General features: G+C 44.2%; 1 protein-coding gene across 1 annotated transcript in view; it reads right to left on the bottom strand.

Moving 5' to 3' along the window:
- Positions 1–6,349, bottom strand: part of CCNJL (cyclin J like) — a 49,913-nt gene extending 43,564 nt beyond the window's left edge. The window contains exon 1 of the mRNA XM_060006822.1: positions 6,250–6,349. Within this exon, the coding sequence (XP_059862805.1) occupies positions 6,250–6,315 (66 nt within the window). The 5' untranslated portion in view covers positions 6,316–6,349. The remainder of the gene's footprint in view (positions 1–6,249) is intronic.
- Between the last annotated feature and the right edge of the window lie 16,143 nt (positions 6,350–22,492).

The raw sequence follows: 22,492 nt of genomic DNA, 5'->3' as shown, positions 1-22,492 counted from the left end.
AAAAAAAAAAAAAAAAAGTGGCTGTCAGTCTAATCTGAACACTCCTTGGGGCATACAGCTGGTTACTAGGAAAACACCAACAGCCTCATTGTCACCATCAGCATGGTGGGGATGATCTGCTCCTCCCCCCATGTTCAGTGAAGAAGTTCAAGGGCACAGGTGTGATAAGGAAGAATCCTGACTCCCCTGTACTGACTGGCACCCCCAGCCCCAGCAGAAAAGTAGTCAAAGGAGGAGGGCTCTAGCTCTGCTCCAGCAGAAGCAGTAAGGCCAGGTAGGATGATCAAAGGAGTAATTTAATATTTGAAAACAAATTAAGACCTACAAGGTCTTAATTTCCAAAATATACAAACAGTTCATACAACTCAATAACAAAAAAACAAACAACCCAATCAAAAATTGGCCAGAAGACCTAAACAGACATTTCTCCAAAGAAGCCATACAGATGGCCAACAGGCACATGAAAAGATGCTCAACATTGCTAATTATTAGAGAAATGCAAATCAAAACTACAATGAGGTATTACCTCATACTGGTCAGAATGGCCGCCATTAAAAAGTCTACAAATAATAAATACTGGAGAGAGTATGGATAAAAGGGAATCCTCCTACACTGTTGGTGGGAATGTAAGTTGGTGCAGCCACTACGGAAAACAGTATGCAGTATGGAGGTTCCTTAAAAAATGAAAAAATAGAGTCACCATATGATCCAGCAATCCCACTCCTGGGCATATATCTGGAGAAAAACATGGTCCAAAAGGGTATATGTACCCCAAAGGTCACAGCAGCTCTATTTACAATAGCCAAGACATGGAAGCAACCTAAATGTCCATCAACAGAGGAATGGATAAAGAAGATGTGGTACATATATATACAATGGAATATTACTCAGCCATTAAAAAGAATGAAATAATGCCATTTGCAGCAACATGAATGGACCTAGAGATTATCATCCTAAGTAAAGTAAGACAGAAAGACAGACAAATACCATATGATATCACTTATATACGGAATCTAAAATATGATACAAGTTAATTTATTTAGGAAGCAGAAACAGACTCATAGATGTAGAAAACAAACTTATGGTTACCAAAGGGAAAAGGTGGGTGGGAAGGGATAAATTAGGAGTTTGGGATTAACATATACACACTACTACATATAAAATAGATAAACAAGGACCTACTGTAGAGCACAGGGAATTATATTCAGTATCTTTTTTTTTTTTTTTTTTTTGACTGCACCACGTGGCATGCCGGATGTTAGTTCCCTGACCAGGGACTGAACCCACACCCCCTGCAGTGGAAGCGTGGAGTCTTAACCACTGGACCGCCAGGGAAGTCCCTCAATATCTTGTAATAAACCATAGTGGAAAAGAATATGAAAAAGTATATATATATATTATATGATATATATATATCATATATATGATATATATGATATATATACATCATATATATATCTCATATATATCATATATATGATATATATATATATATTATATATGAAGACCCTGTCACACTCGCGAACCCCTCAGAGAGGGTGGTCACAAACTCCAAGCCTTACCCTAACCACTCATGTCACAAAAGGGGCTGTCGGCCTCCCCCGGAGTGGTCGTTAAGTGGAAAAGCATAGAAAAGCACAGCACCTGTCAAGTAGCCGCCACGTGCCTCACACGGCTCTCAGGTTCTCTCACTGAATCCTAACATTCCTAGAAAACATTTCCCCCAGTTTACAGAAGAGGAAATTAAAGAAAATTCACTCATCTCATCCTTCTGCAGAGGGGGGCTCTGTTCTGGACACTGCTGCCCCGCACTGAACGCGACAAACACAGGCTTGTTCTTGTGGAATGTACATTCTCGTGTGGGGGAAAAGATAATAAGCAAACAGAAAATAATCCCAGATACTCGTTAAACGCTATATAGAAAACAAAACAGGATGATTCGATTGAGGGACACAGAGGAACAGTTATAGAGAAAAGGAGACTCCAGATAGAGGGAACAACAGCCTGTGCAAAGGCCCTGAGGCATGAAGGAGCTTGACTTATTCAAGGAAGAGAAAGGAGGTCAGAATGGTATGGGGTAGGAGACAAGGCAGGAGAGCAGGCCAGGGCTGGACTGTGTCAGGTAACAGAGGTGGTTATAAGGACTGGAAATTATAACTGCAATGGGATGACGGTAGAGGTCTTTAAGCAGAGAAGTGACACAATCTAGGTTCTGCCTGTTGTGGGAAGAATGAACACTGGGGCCAGGTTTAAAGAGGTTTAGAGAGGCTAAATAAGCACCTCAAGGTTTCACTGCCATTAGTAGCTTGCATTCAACACCAAGGTTTGTTTCCCCAGTGTCACATTTTATATACTGTAGTATAACACTATACTGGAATCTCATATCTGACAAAGCCGGGGGGGGGGCTCCCACTATCTCTGTCATCCCAGGCTTGCTTCCTACACCAGTCAAGTGAGGATAACTGCTCCTGGTTCTATGATGACAATTCAACAGCCTAGATGGAAACACACTTTGTATTCATCTGGCAGCATTCAACAAACAAAGAGTATGACATTATAAGCAAGGAAAGCCAGCGTAGAGAAAAGGGAACCCTCCTACATTGTTGGTGGGAATGTAAATTGGTACAGCCACTATGGAAAACAGTATGGAGGTTCCTCAAAAAACTTAAACTAGAGTTGCCACATGATCGAGCAATCCCACTCCTGGGCATATATCCAGAGAAAATTCTAATTTGAAAAGATACATGCAGTACTTCCCTGGTGGCTCAGTCGTTAAGAATCTGCCTGCCAATGCAAGGGACACGGGTTTGATCCCAGGTCCGGGAAGATTCCAGATGCCGCGGAGCAACTAAGCCCATGCGCCACAACTACTGAGCCTGCGCTCTAGAGCCCGTGCTCCTCAACAAGAGAAGCCACCACAACGAGAAGCCTATGCACAGCAACGAAGAGTAGCCCCGCTTGCAGCAACCAGAGAAAGCCCGTGCGCAGCCACGAAGATCCAACGCAGCCAAAAATAAAATATTAATTAATTTAAAAAAAAGAAATGAACAGAAAAGACACAGGCACCCCTATGTTCACAGCAGCACTGTTTACAATAGCCAAGACAAGGAAGCAACCTAAATGTCCATCAACAGATGAATGGATGAAGAAGATGTGATATATATATACAATGGAATACTACTTGGCCATAAAAAAGAATGAAATAATGTCATTTACAGCAACATGGATGAACATAGAGATTATAATACTAAAAGAAGTAAGTCAGAAAGAGAAAGGCAAATACCATATATTACTTATATGTGGAATCTAAAATATGATACAAATGAACTTATTTACAAAACAGAAACAGACTCACAGAAACAGAGAACAAACTTATGGTTACCAAAGGGGGAAGAGGGTGAGGAAAGGATAAATTAGGAGTTTGGAATTAGCAGATGCAAACTATTACCTATAGCGTAGATAAACAACAAGGTCCTACAGTATAGCACAGGCAACTATATTCAGTATCTTGTAACAAACCATAACAGAAAAGAATATGAAAAAGAATATGTATATGTATGTATAATTGAATCACTTTCCTGTACACCAGAAACTAACACAACATTGTAAATCAACTATACTTCAATTAAAAAAAGAAACCCAGGATTTACCCTAATAAGACCAGCTTCAAGTCACAGGTGACCCCGAGTATCAACCCAGTGAGTTTTCTGTCTCTAACCTGAAAAACCTGGACAAACCCGTCCTCCTTCAAGGTAGGCAGCCTAACAGTGAACCAATATGGCATTATGGCATGGGTGAGGCACAATTATTGGGGAACTGCCTGCCCTGCTCCTCTGAGTGGCTGGAAGAGAGATTAGAACAATCTTGCTTAAATACAAAAGGTTGAGGATTCTCAGGTAGTTGAGCTGGTTGAGTTTATACTGCTCTCAGAAATCCTTCCTGCTAGAAAGGACCAATGAGGTCAAAGCCATTCCTCCTAAGCTATGAGCAGAACTAACAACCACTTGAGCCTACAATGAACAAGGAAGCCCAATTTCCACGGCAGCCCTCACTAATTTATTTAGCCACCACCTCCAGAAAAGGACCAAGACCTTACTGCCTGGTCCACCATCCCACTGCCCCAGCTTTTTAATTGAAACACCAAGACCTGGATTTCTTCTCCAGAAGCCTAAAATATGCTTGCACCTTGGGCCATTCTGTTCTGGGAAGAAGACCAAGGGGAGCAGAGGAAAGCCACAGCCCGGACAAGCAATGCAAGATGGAGATAGACTAGGTACAGGAAAAAAGAAAAAATAATTTTACTAGAAGACAGCTACCCCCTGATGAGGAAAAAACCCTGAAAAGCTGGTGACTTTTTAAGCAGAACTCCATAGACATCGGGTGCAAATGCACTGGATGAGACCTGTTTGTGTAGGGAGCCAGCTAATCCACTAAGAAGACCTCTCCCTCCCTGTACTGGGTTGAATGGTGTCCCCCCCAGAATTCATGTCTACCCAGAACCTAAAAATGTGGTCTTATTTGGAAATAGGGTCTTGTCAGATGTAATTAGTTAAATTAAGATGAGGTCACACTGGATTAAAGTAGCCCCTATTCCAATGACAGGTGTCCTTATAAGGAGAGAAAATACAGATAGAACACCATGTGACAATAGAGACAGAGATGGGAGTGATGCCTCACGAGCCAAGGAATGCCAAGGAGTAGCATGGCCTTGCCAACACCTTGATTTTGGACTTCTAGCCTCCAGAACTGTGAGAGAGCATATTTTTATTGTGTAAATCCCCAGGTTTATGGTACTTTGTCCCAGCAGCCCTAGGAAACCAAGACACACCTTTATTTCACACCTGTTCCCCAAACCACCCAGGGGCAGGAGACAAGACACACAGGCCACATCTCTAACCCACCTGGACTCTTCCACCTTCCGGGAGCCCATCAGCACTTCTCCCTTTGAGGTGAGGGGAAAGCAGAGATCACATTTCAGGTGCCTCCACCTTCTGCCACCAGCGGCAAACTGGCAGGGGAGTGTTTGTTGTCTCCCCACATTCTCTTAGTTTTGTAGCCTCTCCTTTATTTATTTATTATTATTATTTTTTAACATCTTTATCGGAGTATAATTGCTTTACAACGGTGTGTTAGTTTCTGCTTTATAACAAAGTGAATCAGCTGTACATATACATATATCCCCATATCCCCTCCCTCTCGCGTCTCCCTCCCACCCTCCCTATCCCACCCCTCTAGGTGGTCACAAAGCACCGAGCTGATCTCCCTGTGCTATGTGGCTGCTTCCCACTAGCTATATATTTTACATCTGGTATATATGTATATATACCAGTGTATATATGTCGATGCTACTATCACTTCGCCCCAGCTTCCCCCTCCCCACCATGTCCTCAAGCCCATTCTCTATGTCTGCGTCTTTATTCCTGTCCTGCCCCTAGGTTCATCAGAACCATTTTTTCTTTTTTTTTTTAGATTCCATATATACGTGTTAGCATACGGTATTTGTTTTTCTCTTTCTGACTTACTTCACTCTGTATGACAGACTCTAGGTCCATCCACCTCGCTACAAATTTCGTTTCTTTTTATGGCTGAGTAATATTCCATTGTATATATGTGCCACGTCTTCTTTATCCATTCATCTGTCGATTAGGTTGCTTCCATGTCCTGACTATTGTAAATAGTGCTGTGTAGCCTCTACTTCAATGTTTCTTAAATCTTATTCAGTCCCATCCTAGATATATTTGGGGTGGGGCATTAACTACGTATGCCTTATACTATCATTTACCTAATTATTCTTTATGTAAAGTCACTACTTTTACTTAAATTTATTTTAAAAGGAACTACATCGTTACAATATATGGAAAATCATCATCAGTTAGCCTATGCAGAACTTGCTCGATATATATGTTTTTAAATTGCACATTAAAGTAAATACACGATGATTATTTTTTTTAAGTTCATTCACGTACCCTTTAAAATAATCTCGGGTGACAGTACTATGGGAAATACCACCTTAAGGGGTACAGTTTAGTCGTCTGAGAACTCTGGGCTCTTAAGCAGAAAAACCAATTTAAGCTCTCCAGTCTCGTTTCTCACCTCACGACTGTCCCAGGAGGAGGCTAAGAGCAGGAGGAAAGAAAAGCACCGAGAGTTCCTAGTTCCCACGCAGGGCGACCTGAGGATACGGAGTCGAGAGCGAAAGGGACTTTAAATACCCAGACCTGCGAGTGACAAGGGCGGGGACGGACTGACCTTCTCGCGCAGGGTGCAGTGGACGTCCGAGGCGACACGCCCTTCCCACCACGGCTCATCCATCATCGAGTCTACAGCGCCGCGACGCGAGGCTACCGGGCTCTCAGGGCGCACCCTGTGTGGACACGGGCAACTTCAGCGGCCGTAGCGCGCCCCCCGGCATCCCATCCTCTCTCGTCCTCGGCCGGGGTCTCTGCCGGGCGCCCCCTCCTGTCCCGCTCAGCGGAGCTGGCGGTCGCCTCCCATCCCGGGAAGGTTGCAGTGCCCCCTCCCCTCTATTCGCGGGACCTGAGGCGACCTGGAGCTGTGCAACAACTTGCAGAATTTTTATCTTCCCTTTTGCAAAAGTTACAGAGAAAGTTGCCGACTTCGCTAGCTCTCCAGAGGCCAGGGCTCAGGCAGCGGCCACCGGCTCGCCGTCCCCAACTCCTCCCCCGCCGCCCAGCCTTTGTCCTGCTCCCACATCCTGCCCTCCAGCCGGGGCGAAACTCACGCATCCCTCTCCGGGCGTGGAGGGCTGCGGGCGCCAGGCCCCCCCGGCCCAGGGCCGAGCTGGCTGTGCCCTGGGGTGCCTGCACGCGGATGGGCCCTAGCGCTGGGCGCTCCACGCTCTTGACTGCCGCCTCCGTAGCCCGGCTAGCCCCCGCCACCGCCGCGCCCCTGCGTGCGCTCGGGTCCCGCCGCGGCTCGCAGCCTCGGGGCCGCCGGGGGCCTTCCTCCCTCGCCGGGGGAATTGGGGGCCGGGCCTCGCGCATGCGCCGCCGGCCCCCGCACCCCGCGGGGCGGGGGGCTGGGAACTGGAGTCTTTCTTTCGCCGGCGCTGGCTGCGTTTCCTGTCAGCCCTCCTCCCCCGCCTCAGTGGAAAGCTTCCTCTCACCTTCGCGTGGGCGCCGGGTGGCCTCCTGGGCACCCCGCGGACTCACGCGGGCAGCGCTGGGACCGCGGCGCCGGCACCGCGGCGCCACCTGCGCGCGCCACTCGTGAAGGGCGCGGGCAGAATGCCCCCAGAAAGTTCTCTCTCCCGCGTGCGCTGTTCTAGCCAACCTCCCGTCGGTTCCACCTGGTTGTTTTTTTATTTCTTTTTTTTTTTTTAACCGGCCCTGCAATGGGGAGGTGGATTTCCAAACGGACAGTTCCCACGAAATCGCCAGAAATTCCGCTCTTGATTATTCACGAGTCCCTGATTCTAAAGGAGGCTCAGTAAATCAACGGATATTTTTTTATGCTCCTGCAAGGTATAAATTGTACGCCTTACATTGGGAGAAAACCAGTCTTTTTGGAGGGCCCGCTGGATGGAAGGCATTGTCTTTTTAATTGAGTTGATTGTTTTCGGAAAGGCACGCCCTTTAATTAGCTCCTCTGATGGCACAGAAGATTGATTGGTTTTTGTGATTCTTCTGGACGTTCACAGATCTGTTTCAAATCCAGCTAGCAACTGGGTGACTTTTGCCATGTTCCTCAGACTCTGTAAGCTTGGAACCCTCATGTGTAAATTGGGAATAAAAATTGCACCAACCTGCTGGAGATACTGAATCATTAAATAAGATACTTCATATAAAGGGATAATCGCCATGCCAAGTATAAAACAAACAACAAATAGCTGCCACTAAAGAGCCTTTGGTTTCTGACTGGTACCCAAGTACCCACCTGGAAAAAAAATTTTTAAATCAGCTTTAATAAGCTTCAATAGGTGCTTAAAGAGAAGTTTTAATATAAAAAATAAATTTAAAAAACTACTGTGAGGGGCTTCCCTGGTGGCGCAGTGGTTGAGAATCTGCCTGCTGATGCAGGGGGCACGGGTTCGAGCCTTGATCTGGGAGGATCCCACATGCCGCGGAGCAACTAGGCCCGTGAGCCACAACTGCTGAGCCTGCGCGTCTGGAGCCTGTGCTCCGCAACAAGAGAGGCCGCGATAGTGAGAGGCCCGCGCACCGCGATGAAGAGTGGCCCCCCGCTTGCCGCAACTAGAGAAAGCTCTCGCACAGAAACAAAGACCCAACACAGCCAAAAATAAATAAATAAATATTAAAGGCAAAAGAAGAAAGGGGAAATTGTAGATAGAGTAAGGATCTAGTTTAAAAAAAAAAACTACTGTGAAAGTGAAAACTAAGAATAAACAATAAGTGCAGGCTCTTAATAAAGAAATTATAAAGGTTAAACATAATAAGAAAGGCTTGAAGAAATAGAAATAGGTGAAAATATCAACTTTACTCAAATTAACTCAATAAAATTCTAACGATTGTGGGTAGATGGGGGTGGGGGAGGGATGACACTTTTTGTAACACTCAAATGGAGGAATATCTATGGCAAACGCTAAGATTTTTATATTTTAAAAATGGGGTATAGATCTATATATTGCCAAATCTTAAAACATATTGCAAAGCTATAATTCAAACAGTGGTGTTGACACAAGAATGGATGGATTAAAAAAAAAAAGAATGGATGGATAAGTATCAGTGGAATAATTGAAAGTTTAGAAACATCCTACATACTTAAAAATTAACTGTGTGAGAAATGTGGCCTTTCACTTTTGAGGGGAAAAGGATAAATTCTTCAATAAATTGGGCAGGGGAAATTAGCTACCTTGGGGGAAAAAAGTAAAACTAGGGATTTATTTAAAGCATCATCAAAATAAATATAAGAACTTGTCAAATGACAAAACTAAGACAATTTAGTAATGAGTTTGATGTTCTTTATTTAAGGGAAAACAATTCATGAATTGGGAGAGTGTAGTGCCTCACAAGCGGTGAACATTCTTCCCAAGGGATTTGGGGCAAAAGCGAGTTTTATAGAGCATTAGAAGAGGCAACGAGGAAACAGGGCATGATTGGCTAGGAGGTCCTGTTTTCTAGGGTAAGGTGAGCCAGCTTTAACTGAGCTGGAGGACTGTGATTGGTGTAGTTAGGTTTCCTAGACAGCGAGGTGTTTCCCATAAGTGCAGGCTGATTTAGGTTTAGATTTGTGATGTAGGCCAGGCCACTGGGGCAGCCTCCATTTGGTGGGTCCCAACATACAATTTAACTTTTTCAAACCCAAAGAACTACAAAGAAATATCAACACCCCCCCCAAAAAAAAATCACAAGAGAACTAAAAGAAAACGCAGGTTATTTCAGAGGAGAAGGCCTAGAGCTTAAGGCATAGGAAGAAACAAAAGGCCAGGATGAGTATATATATTTTAATAAATGTGCGAGACTTAGACATCAAATATCACCAAAAGGGAAAATGACAAATTGGAGAAAATGTTTTTAACAAACATGGTAAAGGTTGATCTTACTATATAGACCTATTGTAAATCAATACATGTTATAAAACGCTAATACCTGAAATGCAGAAAAGGATGAACAGGCATGCATGATAGAAGAAATTCAGGGACTTCCCTGGTGGTCCAGTGGTAAGGAATCCACCTTCTAATGCAGGGGACGCAGGTTCGATCCCTGGTCGGGGAACTAAGATCTCACGTGCCACAGGGCAATTAAGCCTGTGTGCCGCAACTACTGAGCCCAAGCACCTCAACTAGAGAGCCGGTGTGTCGCAAACTACAGAGCCCACGTGCTCTGCAGCCCCTGCACCACAACTAGAGAGAAGCCCACATGCCACAACGAAGATCCCATGTGCCTCAACTAAGACCCAATGCAGCCAAAAATAATAAATAAATATTTTTAAAAAGAAAGAAGAAATTCAAATGGACAATTATCATTTTTTAAATGCTCATACTAGTAAAGACATTAAACATGTTTTAGAAACAAGGTATATCTTTGTCAAGAATTTTTAAGAACACAATACACAGGATTGACAAATATATAGTGTTGGTGGGAATATAAATTAATACCATCTTCTGAAAGACAATATCACTCAAAAACCTTAAAAATGTATCATTGTGGGCTCCCCTGGGGCGCAGGGGTTGCGAGTCCGCCTGCCGATGCAGGAGACACGGGTTCGTGCCCCGGTCCGGGAGGATCCCACATGCCGCGGAGCGGCTGGGCCCGTGAGCCATGGCCGCTGAGCCTGCGCGTCCGGAGCCTGTGCTCCGCAAGGGGAGAGGACACAACAGTGAGAGGCTCGCGTACCGCAAAAAAAAAAAAAAAAAAAAAAAAAAGTATCATTGTACTCATCTGCTCACGGGCCCAGCCACTCCGCGGCATGTGGGGTCCTCGTGGACCGGGGCACGAACCCGTGTCTCCTGTATCGGCAAGCGGACTCGCAACCCCTGCGCCACCAGGGAAGCCCCGAAAGATTTTTTTACAAGGGGTTTCATCAACAAATGCTCTTTTATCATAGTGAACTATTAGAACAGGGACTGGTTAAATAATAATTTGGCTCTTACCATTTTTTAAGAGAATGAATAATGACTTAAGAAAATGTTCACAAGACATTAAGTGAAAAAGGAGATTAGATTATGATCCCAATTGTATATTACATTCACACACAAACACAAAAGAAACAAAAAAGAAGTCCGTAAAAATATTAACTGTGTAATCAGAGTGGTAGGATTATGGGTAATTCTAATTAACTTTTTATTCTAGTATATCTGAATTTTCTAAATTTCTATAAGAAACATGCATTACTTTCGCAAAAAGGAAAGAAGAGTGAACGTTATTTTTAAGTAATCACCGATATATTTACTGGAGTGGCCTTCCATTGAATAACAATTCACAGTGTTGTTTTGTTTTTGGTTTGGTTTTGTTTCTTCATAGCAGTATTATTTCTTTCTCAGGCTACACCAAAAGAGGACAGACCTTTATTATTCACTGATTTGGAGTCTTCTTTTCCTAAACTTCAGCTCTCAGATATCTGGAGTTCCGATAGGTGAGAGGGAGACAGAATCTTGGGGCTTTTCTACCAGGGTATTTTAAGAAGATACTAAACATCATTTGTATTCTGCAGTCCTTTTTGTATCATTCTCAGGAGTCTATCGTTTTCCCAGTGTCTCTGAAAGATAAAAACGTGTTGCACTGATGGTTTTGGTAGTGAGTCCTGTCCGCAGGTAGCAATGATGTTGGTGCCCTCAGCAGAGGAAGCTTCCTCTGGTGCACAGCAGGGGAACAACACAACTGGAGTTACTTCTCCCACCCACTCCATTCCCAACTAAGCTAAGAAGTATCCATTCATTTATTCATTCATTCACTCAAAAAGTAAAACTGTATCAAGTGCTTACTGTGAGCTGATTACCACCCTCCCACTTCCAATCTCTGAAGCTCACAGGTTCGGAACCAAAGATTTAGAGCAAGGCCATCCTACCTCAAACTTTACCAGGTATAAAATGAGAAAAAAAATTTTTTTCTCTGACTTTCCAATCTTCCACAGAGGACAAATCAATCTAATATTATAAACTGCTCACTTTAACTTTCCTTTGTCTTTTTTTTTTTTCCATAGGCTATAAGCTCTCACATTAAAAATATATTTATGGTGAAATGAACGTGTTCTCATCCTAGTCCTAGGCCTTGTTCTCCTCCCCAAGGATAAGCAGCACCTTGTGTTTCCTTCCAGAAGTGATCCACACACTTACCAACATGAACACCCATGCCTTTCCCCCCTTTACACAAATGGCAGCATACGGAATGCATCCTTCTGCACCTTCTTCTTCCCTCTTGGTTGTTTCATGGCAGTGCCTGCAGAGCTGCACAGTTATCCCATAGTCCCATAGTATGGATCCATCATGATGTATGTAACCAGTCTTCTTTTGCTGGATACTTAGGTTGTTTCCAGTCTTTTGCTGCCATAACCACACTGCAGTGAATATCCTGGGTGGCAGGATGGTCAGTGACATAAATTCTTCAGGCACTCAGCTTTACAGGTCCTAAGCTGAGGCAAAGACTTTGAGTAGTATTTCCTTAGGGTCTTAATGGTTTGCATTGCTCCATTTAGGACCAAAGGCATGAAGCCTGGCTCAGTTTATAGGGACAGAAGGAAGACATCTGGGCTATAAACTTTGAGACATAAGCCTTGTTTACCACTTTGGTCTTTAACCAAAAACCAAGTCAACCCCGTTAACCTCTTTCTAGCTCTGTGCTCTACATAGTCTAAAGGACATTGGCCAAATCCTTTATGATCCTTGATTAGAAATTCTTGAGATATATTTCTACAGATTAGGTCTGAGACCCCAGCAGGAAGACTTTTAAAAAGCAGCATTTTGCAAACAAAACTCAGAACCTAGGATATTTATAAAGCTGGTCCATACTACTTTTTTCAATTAAAAAAATAGTATGAGGGGACTTCCCTGGTGGCGTGGTGGTTAATTTAAGAATCTGCCTGCCAATGCAGGGGACACGGGTTCGAGCCCTGGTCCGGGAAGATCCCACATGCCTTGCAGCAACTAAGCCCATGCGCCACAACTACTGAGCCTGCGCTCGAGAGCCTGTGAGCCACAACTACGGAGCCCACATGCCAAAAATACTGAAGCCTGTGTACCCTAGAGCCCAAGTGCCCCAACAAGTGAAGCCACCACAATGAAAGCCCGCACACCACAACAAAGAGCAGCTCCCACTCGCTGCAACTAGAGAAAGCCTGCATGCAGCAGTGAAGATCCAATGCAGCCAAAAATAAATAAATAAATACATTTTAAAAAATAGTATGAGATCAAAAAGGCACAAAAGGAATAAGAAAAAAAAAAATTTCCCTCTCGCTGGGCCAGTTCCTGGGTTGAGTTGTACAGGCTCAAGCTCAGGAGGGCCTTGTGCTTGACTTTAATGTTCTACTGTCACCACCTTGAAATTCTTAAGAGTTTTGTCTTTGAACCTGTGTTTTGTAAACAAAGTCCAGGAGGACAGAGGAGCATGCGTAGGAGCAGATGACATCTGTGACATAGGTGTCTGCCGTTCCTTGCTGCCCCATGAGCATGGAATTCTAGTGGACCTCCTAGGCCTGGGAGTTTAGTGAAATCCAAAGAAGTAGAAGGTAAGCGTGTTACCTCTATACCTGGAGGGCAGGAGGAACTGACAACCCTGAGAGCCTATACTTGCACTGCACTAGACTTGCTCTGAATGCAAAAAGAAGGTGTGACCGTTTCCTAAAGGCTGCTGTAAACAAAATACCACAAACTGGGTGGTTTAAAACAACAGAAATTTATTCTCTCACAATTCTGGAGGCTAGAACCCTGAAATCAAGGTGTCAGTGGGGCTATGCTCCCTCTGAGACTCTGGGTAGAACCCTTCCTTGCCTCTTTGAGCTTCTGGTGGTGGCCGTCAATCCGTTGCTTGCGGCTGCATCACTCCACTGTCTGCCCCTATCTTCACAACATTCTTATAAGGACAGTAGTCAGCCATCTAGGATTAAGGGCTCACCCCACTCCAGTAGGATCTCATCTTAACTAACTATATCTGGAATGACCCTGTGTCCAAATAAAATATTAGGACTTCAACATATTTGGGGGGGAGGACACAATTTAACCCATAACAGAAGGCAATAACATTCTGAGAAATATGAATGACCCAGGAAGCCTATCACAGCCTTTCTTACTGGTGTTGCTTCCTTGTATTAAGCTACCATGTATCATGACACAGAAGGAAAGGAAAAGGTGGGGCAACCTGTCATTCCTTTTCCTTTCCTCTCTTCCCGACTCATGAGTGAGCCAGAGGTAGAGAGTATTGATAAGATGTGCACATCTCAAGAAGTTCATTGCAACAGTATTCACAATAACCAAGACATGGCTAAGTGCCCATTGATGGATGAATGAATAAAGAAATTGTAGTATATATACAAAATGGAATATTATTCAGCCTTAAAAAAGAAGGGAATCCTGTCATGCATAACAACATGGATGAACCTGCAAGGCATTAAGCTAAGTGAAATAAGCCGAACACAAAAAGACAAGTACTGCATGGTATCACTTACACGTGGAAGCTAAAAGACTCGAATTCATAGAAGCAGATAGTAGAACAGTGGTTATCAGGGGTGGGGAGCTGGGGAAAACGGGGAGTTGTTGGTCAAAGGGTACAAAGTTGCAGTCCTCTAAGATGGGTAGGTTCTGGGGATCTAATGCACAGCATAGTGTCTGTAGATAGTAAAACTGCATTTTAGGGACTTCCCTGGTGGCCCAGTGGATAAGACTCCATGCTTCCAAGGCAGGGGACACGGGTTCCATCCCTGGCCAGGGAACTAGGATTCCACAAGTGGGGGGGCCAAAAAAAAAAAAACACAACAACAACAAAAACAAAAAACAGGTAACTATGTACAATGATGGGGTGATGGATATGTTAATTAGCTCAACTGTAGTAATCATTTCTCTATGTATATGTATGTCAAAACACATGTTGTACACCTTAAATGTATACAATTTTTATTAGAAAACAGAAACAAAAAAGCCAAAACAAAAGCAAAAAGGAGTGAAATTAAAAGTTGCATTAGTTGTGTGCAGCATTTCCACTGCTATTATATAAACTAAATACATATGAACATAAAAACTGTGAAATATGAATTGTGTGATTTCAGGGATCCTGCATATGAGTTAAATACTTTTGCATTGAAAAGTGGCAATGCACAATATAAAGATGAATGATAAAACTCACAGTAATATTTAAGTTTTTCTTTTCTTTTCTTTTTTTAAATTTTTGGTCATGCCATGTGGTTTGTGGGATCTCAGTTCCCCGGCCGGGAACTGAACCCACGCCTTGGGCTTTGGCAGTGAAAGCACAGAGTCCTAATCACTGGGCTGCCAGGGAATTCCCAGTTTTTCTTTACTTAGAACCTTAAATAGCAAATAAAACAATGACAAGTTGAGAGATGGCAGAAGAAAGGAAAAAAACTTTATATTTTAATAACTTTAACAGCACTTTTCCCTGCTTTTTGAACAAGGAGCGCCATGTTTTCATTGAGCACTGGGCCCTGCAAATGGAGCTAGCCCAGCTCCCACCTCTGGTCCCTCTGAACTCTACCCCAGAGGAAGCCCATTGCCATGGTCTGAATGTTTGTGTCCCCACCATCTCCTAAATTCATATGTTGAAATCCTAACACCCCAAGGTGATGCTATTAGGAGGTGGAGGCTTTGGGAGACGATTAGGTCATGAGGGTGGTGCCTTATAAAAGAGACCCTGGAGGGACCCCTGGCCCCTTCCGCCATGTTGAGGACACAGCGGGAAGGTGCTGGCTATGAACCAGGAGGTCACTAGAATGTGACCATGCTGGCACCTTGTTCTTTGTGTTCCCAGCCTCCAGAACTTCTGAGAAATAAATTCCTCTTGTTTATAAATGACCCAGTCTGTGGTATTTTGTTATAGTAGCCTGAATAGACTAAGACACCCCTTTATGTTTCCTCCCAAAGATATTCTATACCTTATGATTCTTAATCTGAACTCACCTATCCCCCTCCATGGGCAATCCTTGGGGCAAAAATTTCCCCTTCTCCCCACCATTACAATTTAGGCTCCTTGAAGACAAGGACAGTGCCTTATGTAAAGGAGGTGGTCCATACAGTTTTCCTGCATTAATAGATAAATGAGGGACATATGGGCCGCAGAGGTAATGGAGTCTGAAGGAATCAGCTGGCTCAGACTTCAGCTTGGTAAGGCATTATCCCAGTTTTCAAATGAGACTCAGAAAGTTGTAAGACCCTGGACACTTATGCTCTCTGGTAGTAAAAAGGAGGAACTACTGTTTCCTTAAAAGACTGTTGTGACTATGAAAAGGAGAAAGGTACATGGAAGTACAAACTACTCTCTAATATGTGTCACTCAAAACATGCCAGAACCTTTCTAGGACATTGCTTTTTTTTTTTTTTAATATTAATTAATTTATTTGGCTGTGCCAGGTCTTAGTTGCCATGTGCCGGTTCTTCATTGCGTCACACAGGATCTAGTTCCCCGACCAGGGATCAAACCCGGGCCCCCTGCAGTGGAAGGGTGGAGTCTTAACCGCTGGACCACCCGGGAAGTCCCAGGACATTGCTCTTTAGAGCGTAAAACAAGTGCTGTGTAAACTCACTGTGGGGAGTTGGCAAGCAGCTCTCCTTCCACAGGGCTCAGTTTCTCCTCTGTCAAAGGAGGGGATGGGATTAGATCCCCAGGGTGGGAAACAAACCCAGGGGGACCAAGGGGTCAGGAAGACAACGTGAGAGAATCTTGCTGGGTGGAAGAAAGCTCTCACAGCCCTCCTGTGTAACTTCCCTACCCCCACTCCCCACTCTGAAGGAGACACAGGGATAGAGAAGTACTCTTCTCTGTGAGGAAGACAACAGCACCTCCTAATAGCATGTTCAAGGGCCATGCAGCCGAGGCGCCGGGGGACAACAGGGAGTGGTGAGGATTGCGGTGAACCAGACAGCTCATGGCGCATCCCAAGTGAGGCACCCGCTGTTCTGCTCTGATTGTTCCAGCTCCAGAGTTTGGGTCCATTATTCCCAGTTTGTTAGATTTCTCAGAGAAAGAGGGAACCAAGATATCTCCTGATTTTTAAGATACTGGCTTTTTTTCCTTTCCTTTTCTTTCTTTTTTTTTTTTTAATGCTTATGGCCACCCCCAGCATCAGACCCATTTTGTGAACGCTGGACTAGGTGTGTGATAAGGAGCATTCCAGCCTGACTAGGAGTCTGTGGGGAACAATGGAACAAGAGCCTAAGAGCTCCCCAGACTCCAGGAGGAAATAAAAGCAGCCATTAACTTAAAAGCCCCTGAGCCTGCCAGACGCCCCTCCCCTGACAGACAATGAACAGGAAGGAAACTGAGACTGGACAGTAAAAAGCAACCAGACAAGCCTGCTGGGGCCTGCCGGTAGGACCCTCAAGCTGAGGAGGTCCTCACCGCCAGCAGCCGGCTGCTGATTTCCTCAGGCCACGGGATGCCAAGAGGTCACCTTCTATGAGGGGCTTCCACAGCTTGCAGGTGTGCAGAGACCCAGGCTTGAAGAGCCAAGAATTAGGGCAGCAGCTGCTCAGCTTGGGGGGCCTGAGGCTGGGGGTTAGGGGAGGGCGCTGGGTAATCTTCTATTTTGACATGTTTGGATTACACGGGTATCATTCTCCTTGTAACACTATTAAAACTTGATTAAAATATGTTGAAGATCCTGAACAACCCCACTCTCCTACCACCATTAGGCAACTGTGTGATATCAATGTGATGGTATCTGGGGCTGGGCACATGGAAGGTGGGGGGCATATACCCTGAGAAAACCATAATTCAAAAAGAGTCATGTACCAAAATGTTCATTGCAGCTCTATTTACAATAGCCAGGAGATGGAAACAACCTAAGTGTCCATCATCGGATGAATGGATAAAGAAGATGTGGCACATATATACAATGGAATATTACTCAGCCATAAAAAGAAACGAAATTGAGCTATTTGTAATGAGGTGGACAGACCTAGAGTCTGTCATACAGAGTGAAGTAAGTCAGAAAGAGAAAGACAAATACTGTATGCTTTATATGGAATTTAAGAAAAAAAAATGTCAAGAAGAACCTAGGGGAAAGACAGGAATAAAGACACAGACCTACTAGAGAATGGACTTGAGGATGTGGGGAGGGGGAAGGGTAAGCTGGGACAAAGTGAGAGAGTGGCATGGACATATACACACTACCGAACGTAAAATAGATAGCTAGTGGGAAGCAGCCGCATAGCACAGGGAGATCAGCTCGGTGGTTTGTGACCACCTAGAGGGGTGGGATACGGAGGGTGGGAGGGAGGGAGATGCAAGAGGGAAGAAATATGGGAACATATGCATATGTATAACTGATTCACTTTGTTATAAAGCAGAAACTAACATACCATTGTAAAGCAATTATACTCCAATAAAGATGTAAAAAAAAAAAAAAGAGAGAGACCAGGTCGGAGGCTCCAGGTGGAGGCGGTGGAGGAGGTGAGAAGGGGCCAGACTGAGCATATTTGGAAGTCAGAGCCGACAGGATCTGTTGATGGAACAGATGTGGAGTGTGAAAGAGGGGAATCAAGATGACCCCAAGGTTTTAGGTCTGAGCACCTGAAGGTGGTAGTTCTCATTTCCTGAGACCTTAATCCCATGACCCAGGACATTTTTGATGTCTTGCCCTCCCCCGACCCTGGCCTCTCTACCTCCCGCCAGCTCAGTGCTTAAATCAGGGCTCTGAGAGAGACCGCCCAGACTGCAGTCTTGACCTTGCTTCCTTCTAGTCGATGATCTCAGGCAACTTACTGAACCCCATTTGTAGAATGGGGATAATCAGGGGTAGCTCCTTTATAGAGTTATATGAAGACCAAATCATATCATGCGTGGTATGCAGAGGGCACTGTGAGCCCTAATGACTATATAATCATGGAGTTGTAATCACCTGAATGCAGCTTTGTATTCTGCTGCTTCTAAGCCCCAAATTATCTCATGAGCATTTTTCAGGAGATAGCTCAAAAATATCTTTCAAAAATATTTTCAGGGAGTTCTCTGGTGGCCTAGTGGTTAGGATTCTGGGCTTTCGCTGCAGTGGCCCGGGTTCAATCCCTGGTCAGGGAACTGAGATCCTGCAAGCCACACAGTGAGGTAAAAAAAAAAAAACAAAAAAAGGTAATATTTTCAGTGGCTGCATAATATTCTCTCATGTTGCTAAATCATTTATTTAACCAGTCTTTTATTGTTGGATATTTTAAAATACGACTGAGAGTTATTGGTAACACATTGTGTTTTATCTGTGCATTATAAATAAAATCCTAAAAACATACTTTTTTTTTTCCTGCGGTACGCGGGCCTCTCACTGTTGTGGCCTCTCCCATTGCAGAGCACAGGCTCTGGATGCGCAGGCTCAGCGGCCATGGCTAACGGGCCCAGCCGCTCTGCGGCATGTGGGATCCTCCCGGACCGGGGCACGAACCTGTGTCCCCTGCATCGGCAGGCGGACTCTCAACCACTGCGCCACCACGGAAGCCCAAACATACTTTAAAAAAAAAAAATTTTATTGGGGTATAATTGATTTACAATGTTGTGTTAGTTTCAGGTGTACAACAAATTTTAAGTGCTTTACATGTAATAAGTCATTTTTTCCTCATAACAATCCTATAAGGTACTATCATCATCATCCCCATTTTCAAGATGAGAGCATGGAGGAACAGCAAGGTCAAGATCACAAAATTAAGTGGAAGAATTAGAACAGAACCCAGGCAGCTTGGCTCCAGAATCTACATTCAGAACCACTACACCAGCCTCTCGGGGGCACTAACCTCCTACGGATGCTAATACCCAGCCATTATATCATATTGAAGTAGACTGGACCTTCTCAGATCAGACCAGGCAGTGGATGCACCTGGAGGGCTTGTTAAGCAGATGGCTGGCCCCACTCCCTGGGTTTCTGAATCCCTGATAAGAAGGGGTGGGCCCGATCGTTTGCATTCCCAACAATGCCCAGGTGATGCTACTGTGCTGGTCTGGGGATCCATCAGTCCCAAGTCCATTCCCCTCTCTCTTTCATAAGCCACCACTTCATACCTTTTCTCAGCCTCCAACACTTTGTCCCCATCCTCACTCTTGACTGATGACCTTCCTTCTACCTCACGGAGAAAACAGAAGCTGTCAGAAGGGAACTTCCACAAGCTGCCCCAGCATATTTCCTCACCTTCCTGCTGCCCCCCCTCCTGTTATTACAGATGAAATGTCTCTATTGGATCATTCCCATCAGTATACAAACATGCTATAACTTCTCCCAGCTAAAAAAAAAAAGTACTTTAAATCCCACGCTTAGCTACCTCTCTCTGCTTTACAACTGAGCTTCTCAAAACAGTGGTCTCTACTCACTGTCTCCAATTATTCACCTGGTGTCTCTTTTTATTTTCTAAGAAAATTTTGTGATAAAATACATAACGTAAAATGTGCCCTTTCAACCATCCTTTCAACCATTTTAAAGTGTGTAATTCAGTGGCATTAATTACTTTCACCCTGTTGTGCAACCATCACCACTGTTTTCAAATTTGTTCCTATATATAGGAAATGCCAAAGAATCCAGAAGAAAGCTACTAGAGCTAATAGCCAAGCTCATTAAGGTGACAGCTGCGTATTGTCTCTCGAATGATCCCCAACCATGTTTTTCCTCTATTTCTCCTCCCAAACTTCTCTTTCCAAATCTCCTCTGAGCTCCATCTCACTAAAGCAATGGTCAACACTCGATCCTAATTTAATTTTTCCTACTGCATCATCTGATATGATTGATCGTTTCTTCCTTTCTGTAACAGTATCTTCACTTGGTGCTACAGACTGAAGTTGTGTCTCCCACCCCCAAATTCATATGTTGAAACCTGATCCCTGATAGTATGGGATTTGGAGGTGAGGCTCATGAATGGGATTAGTGTCCATAAAGAAGAGACCCCAGAGAGCATCGTTGCCCCTCCACCATGTGAGGACACAGCAAGAAGACGGTTATCTATGAACCAGGAAGTGGGCTCTTACCAGACACCAAATCTGCCAGCATCTTGATCCTAAAGTTTCCTGCCTCCAGAACTATGAAGTATAAATTTCTTTTGTTTATAAGATACCCGTTCTATGGCACTTTTTTTTTTTGCCCACGTGACATGAGGGATCTTAGCTCCCAGACCAGAGATGAACTCACGCCCCCTGCAGTGGAAGAGCAGAGTCCTAACTGCTGGACCATGTATGACACTTTGTTATAGCAGCCCAAATGGACTAAGACACTTGGCTTCCAGCCCCACGGTCCCTTGATTCTCTCCTACCTCTGTAGGAGAGAGCGAAAGAGACCAAAGAGGCAGAGGTTGGAGCAATGCAGCCACAGGTCAAGGAATTGCCATCAGCCCCCAGAAGCTAAAAGATGCAAAGAATAGATTCTTCCCTAGAGCCTTCAGAGGAAACATGGCCCTGCTGACACTTAGAGCTCAGACGTCTGGCTTCCAAAACCGTGAGAGAATCAATTTCTGTTGTTTTAAGCCACCAGGTATGTGGTAATCTGTTACAGCAGCCCTAGGAAACTAATAGAGTTGTCTAGTAGACATCTCCAACTAACGTGTCCAAAAACAAACTCTTCTTTTATTCACCTCCCACTCCCACCCATGAACCTGCTCCTCCCACAGTATTTCCCATCTCAGTAAAGGACAATTTCAGCCTTAAAATCACTCAGGCAAAAACCTTGGTGCCCCTATTGAGCCTACGCTTTCTATCACATCCAGATCATTGGCAGACCCTGTTGGCTGTACCTTCAAAGATAGATCAAAAAGTCAGATCACTTATAACCTCCTTCCTTGCAACCACCTGGGTCCAAGCCACCAGCATCTCTTTCTTGGGTTATGACAATCATCTCCTGTCTCCCTGATTTTGTCCTTGCCCTTTAAACTCTTCTCAAAATACTAGCCAGAGTGATGCTGTTAGAATCTAAGTCAGACTTTGTTACTCCTTTGTTCAAAACCTTCCAATGGTTTCCCACCTCACTCAACACAAAAGCCAAGTCCTTAGAATGCCCTACAAAGGCCCTTATGATCTGGGAACCTGCATCTCCCTGATGTCACCTCCTACTACTCTTCCCCTCCATCACTTGGCTCCTTGACCAACCATGTTGGTTCCCACCCAAGGAACTTTTCATTGAGAATGCTGGGGGTTTGGGAGGGGAGCTGATAGGATGACCAGGCTACATTTTGTGCCATTTGAGACTGTGGACATGAATTTAAAGTGAGATCAATTGACAGAGTGGTTTGTTCTATTTAACATTCAGTTGCGGATGAGTGGATGGAGACGGAAGAGGGTTGGGTTTGGCCAGATTAAGGTTTTGCTAGGGAAGAATGATGGAGAGAGAAGAGGGAGGACATTATGGCCATTTGTATGAGGAAGTGATTATAATATTGGACCATGAAATCTAAGCTGGATAAGAAGGAATTAAGTCAGGCAATGCATATAAAGCACTTACTACAGGGCTTGGCACATTGTTAAGTCTCAAGAAGCATGAGCTCTTACTATCAGAAGCATTCATCGTAAGTACACTAAAAGAACTCTTAAACCTAAAAAGACCTGGCAAAATTAATAGCGGTACCACACTCTATCCCAGCACTTGTGATTAACTCTCAATCCCCATAAACAAGAGATGGCTTTTAAGATAGAGCGATAAAATTCAAGATAAAGATGATACTTAACAAATATGTATGTGTCTTGAGTATAAATAAATAAAAAGTATATTTTGGACTTCACTACCACCAGAGTGAAAAGTCATAATTGCTTTCTAACTCTAAGAATTTATAATGGGCAACATCCAAACATATCCTTCGATTTAAATACATAAAGATTTGTTACCCCTCCGAAGATTTCAGCCTGATGATATGGTGGTTTTCTCTTAGGGGTACGCTTCATCTTACGAATTGTCACTG

The sequence above is a fragment of the Delphinus delphis genome, chromosome 3, assembly GCF_949987515.2.
Source record: "Delphinus delphis chromosome 3, mDelDel1.2, whole genome shotgun sequence".
NCBI lineage: Eukaryota > Metazoa > Chordata > Mammalia > Artiodactyla > Delphinidae > Delphinus > Delphinus delphis.
The sequence above is the reverse complement of the archived record's forward strand: the minus strand, read 5'-3'. Positions and strand labels throughout refer to the sequence as shown.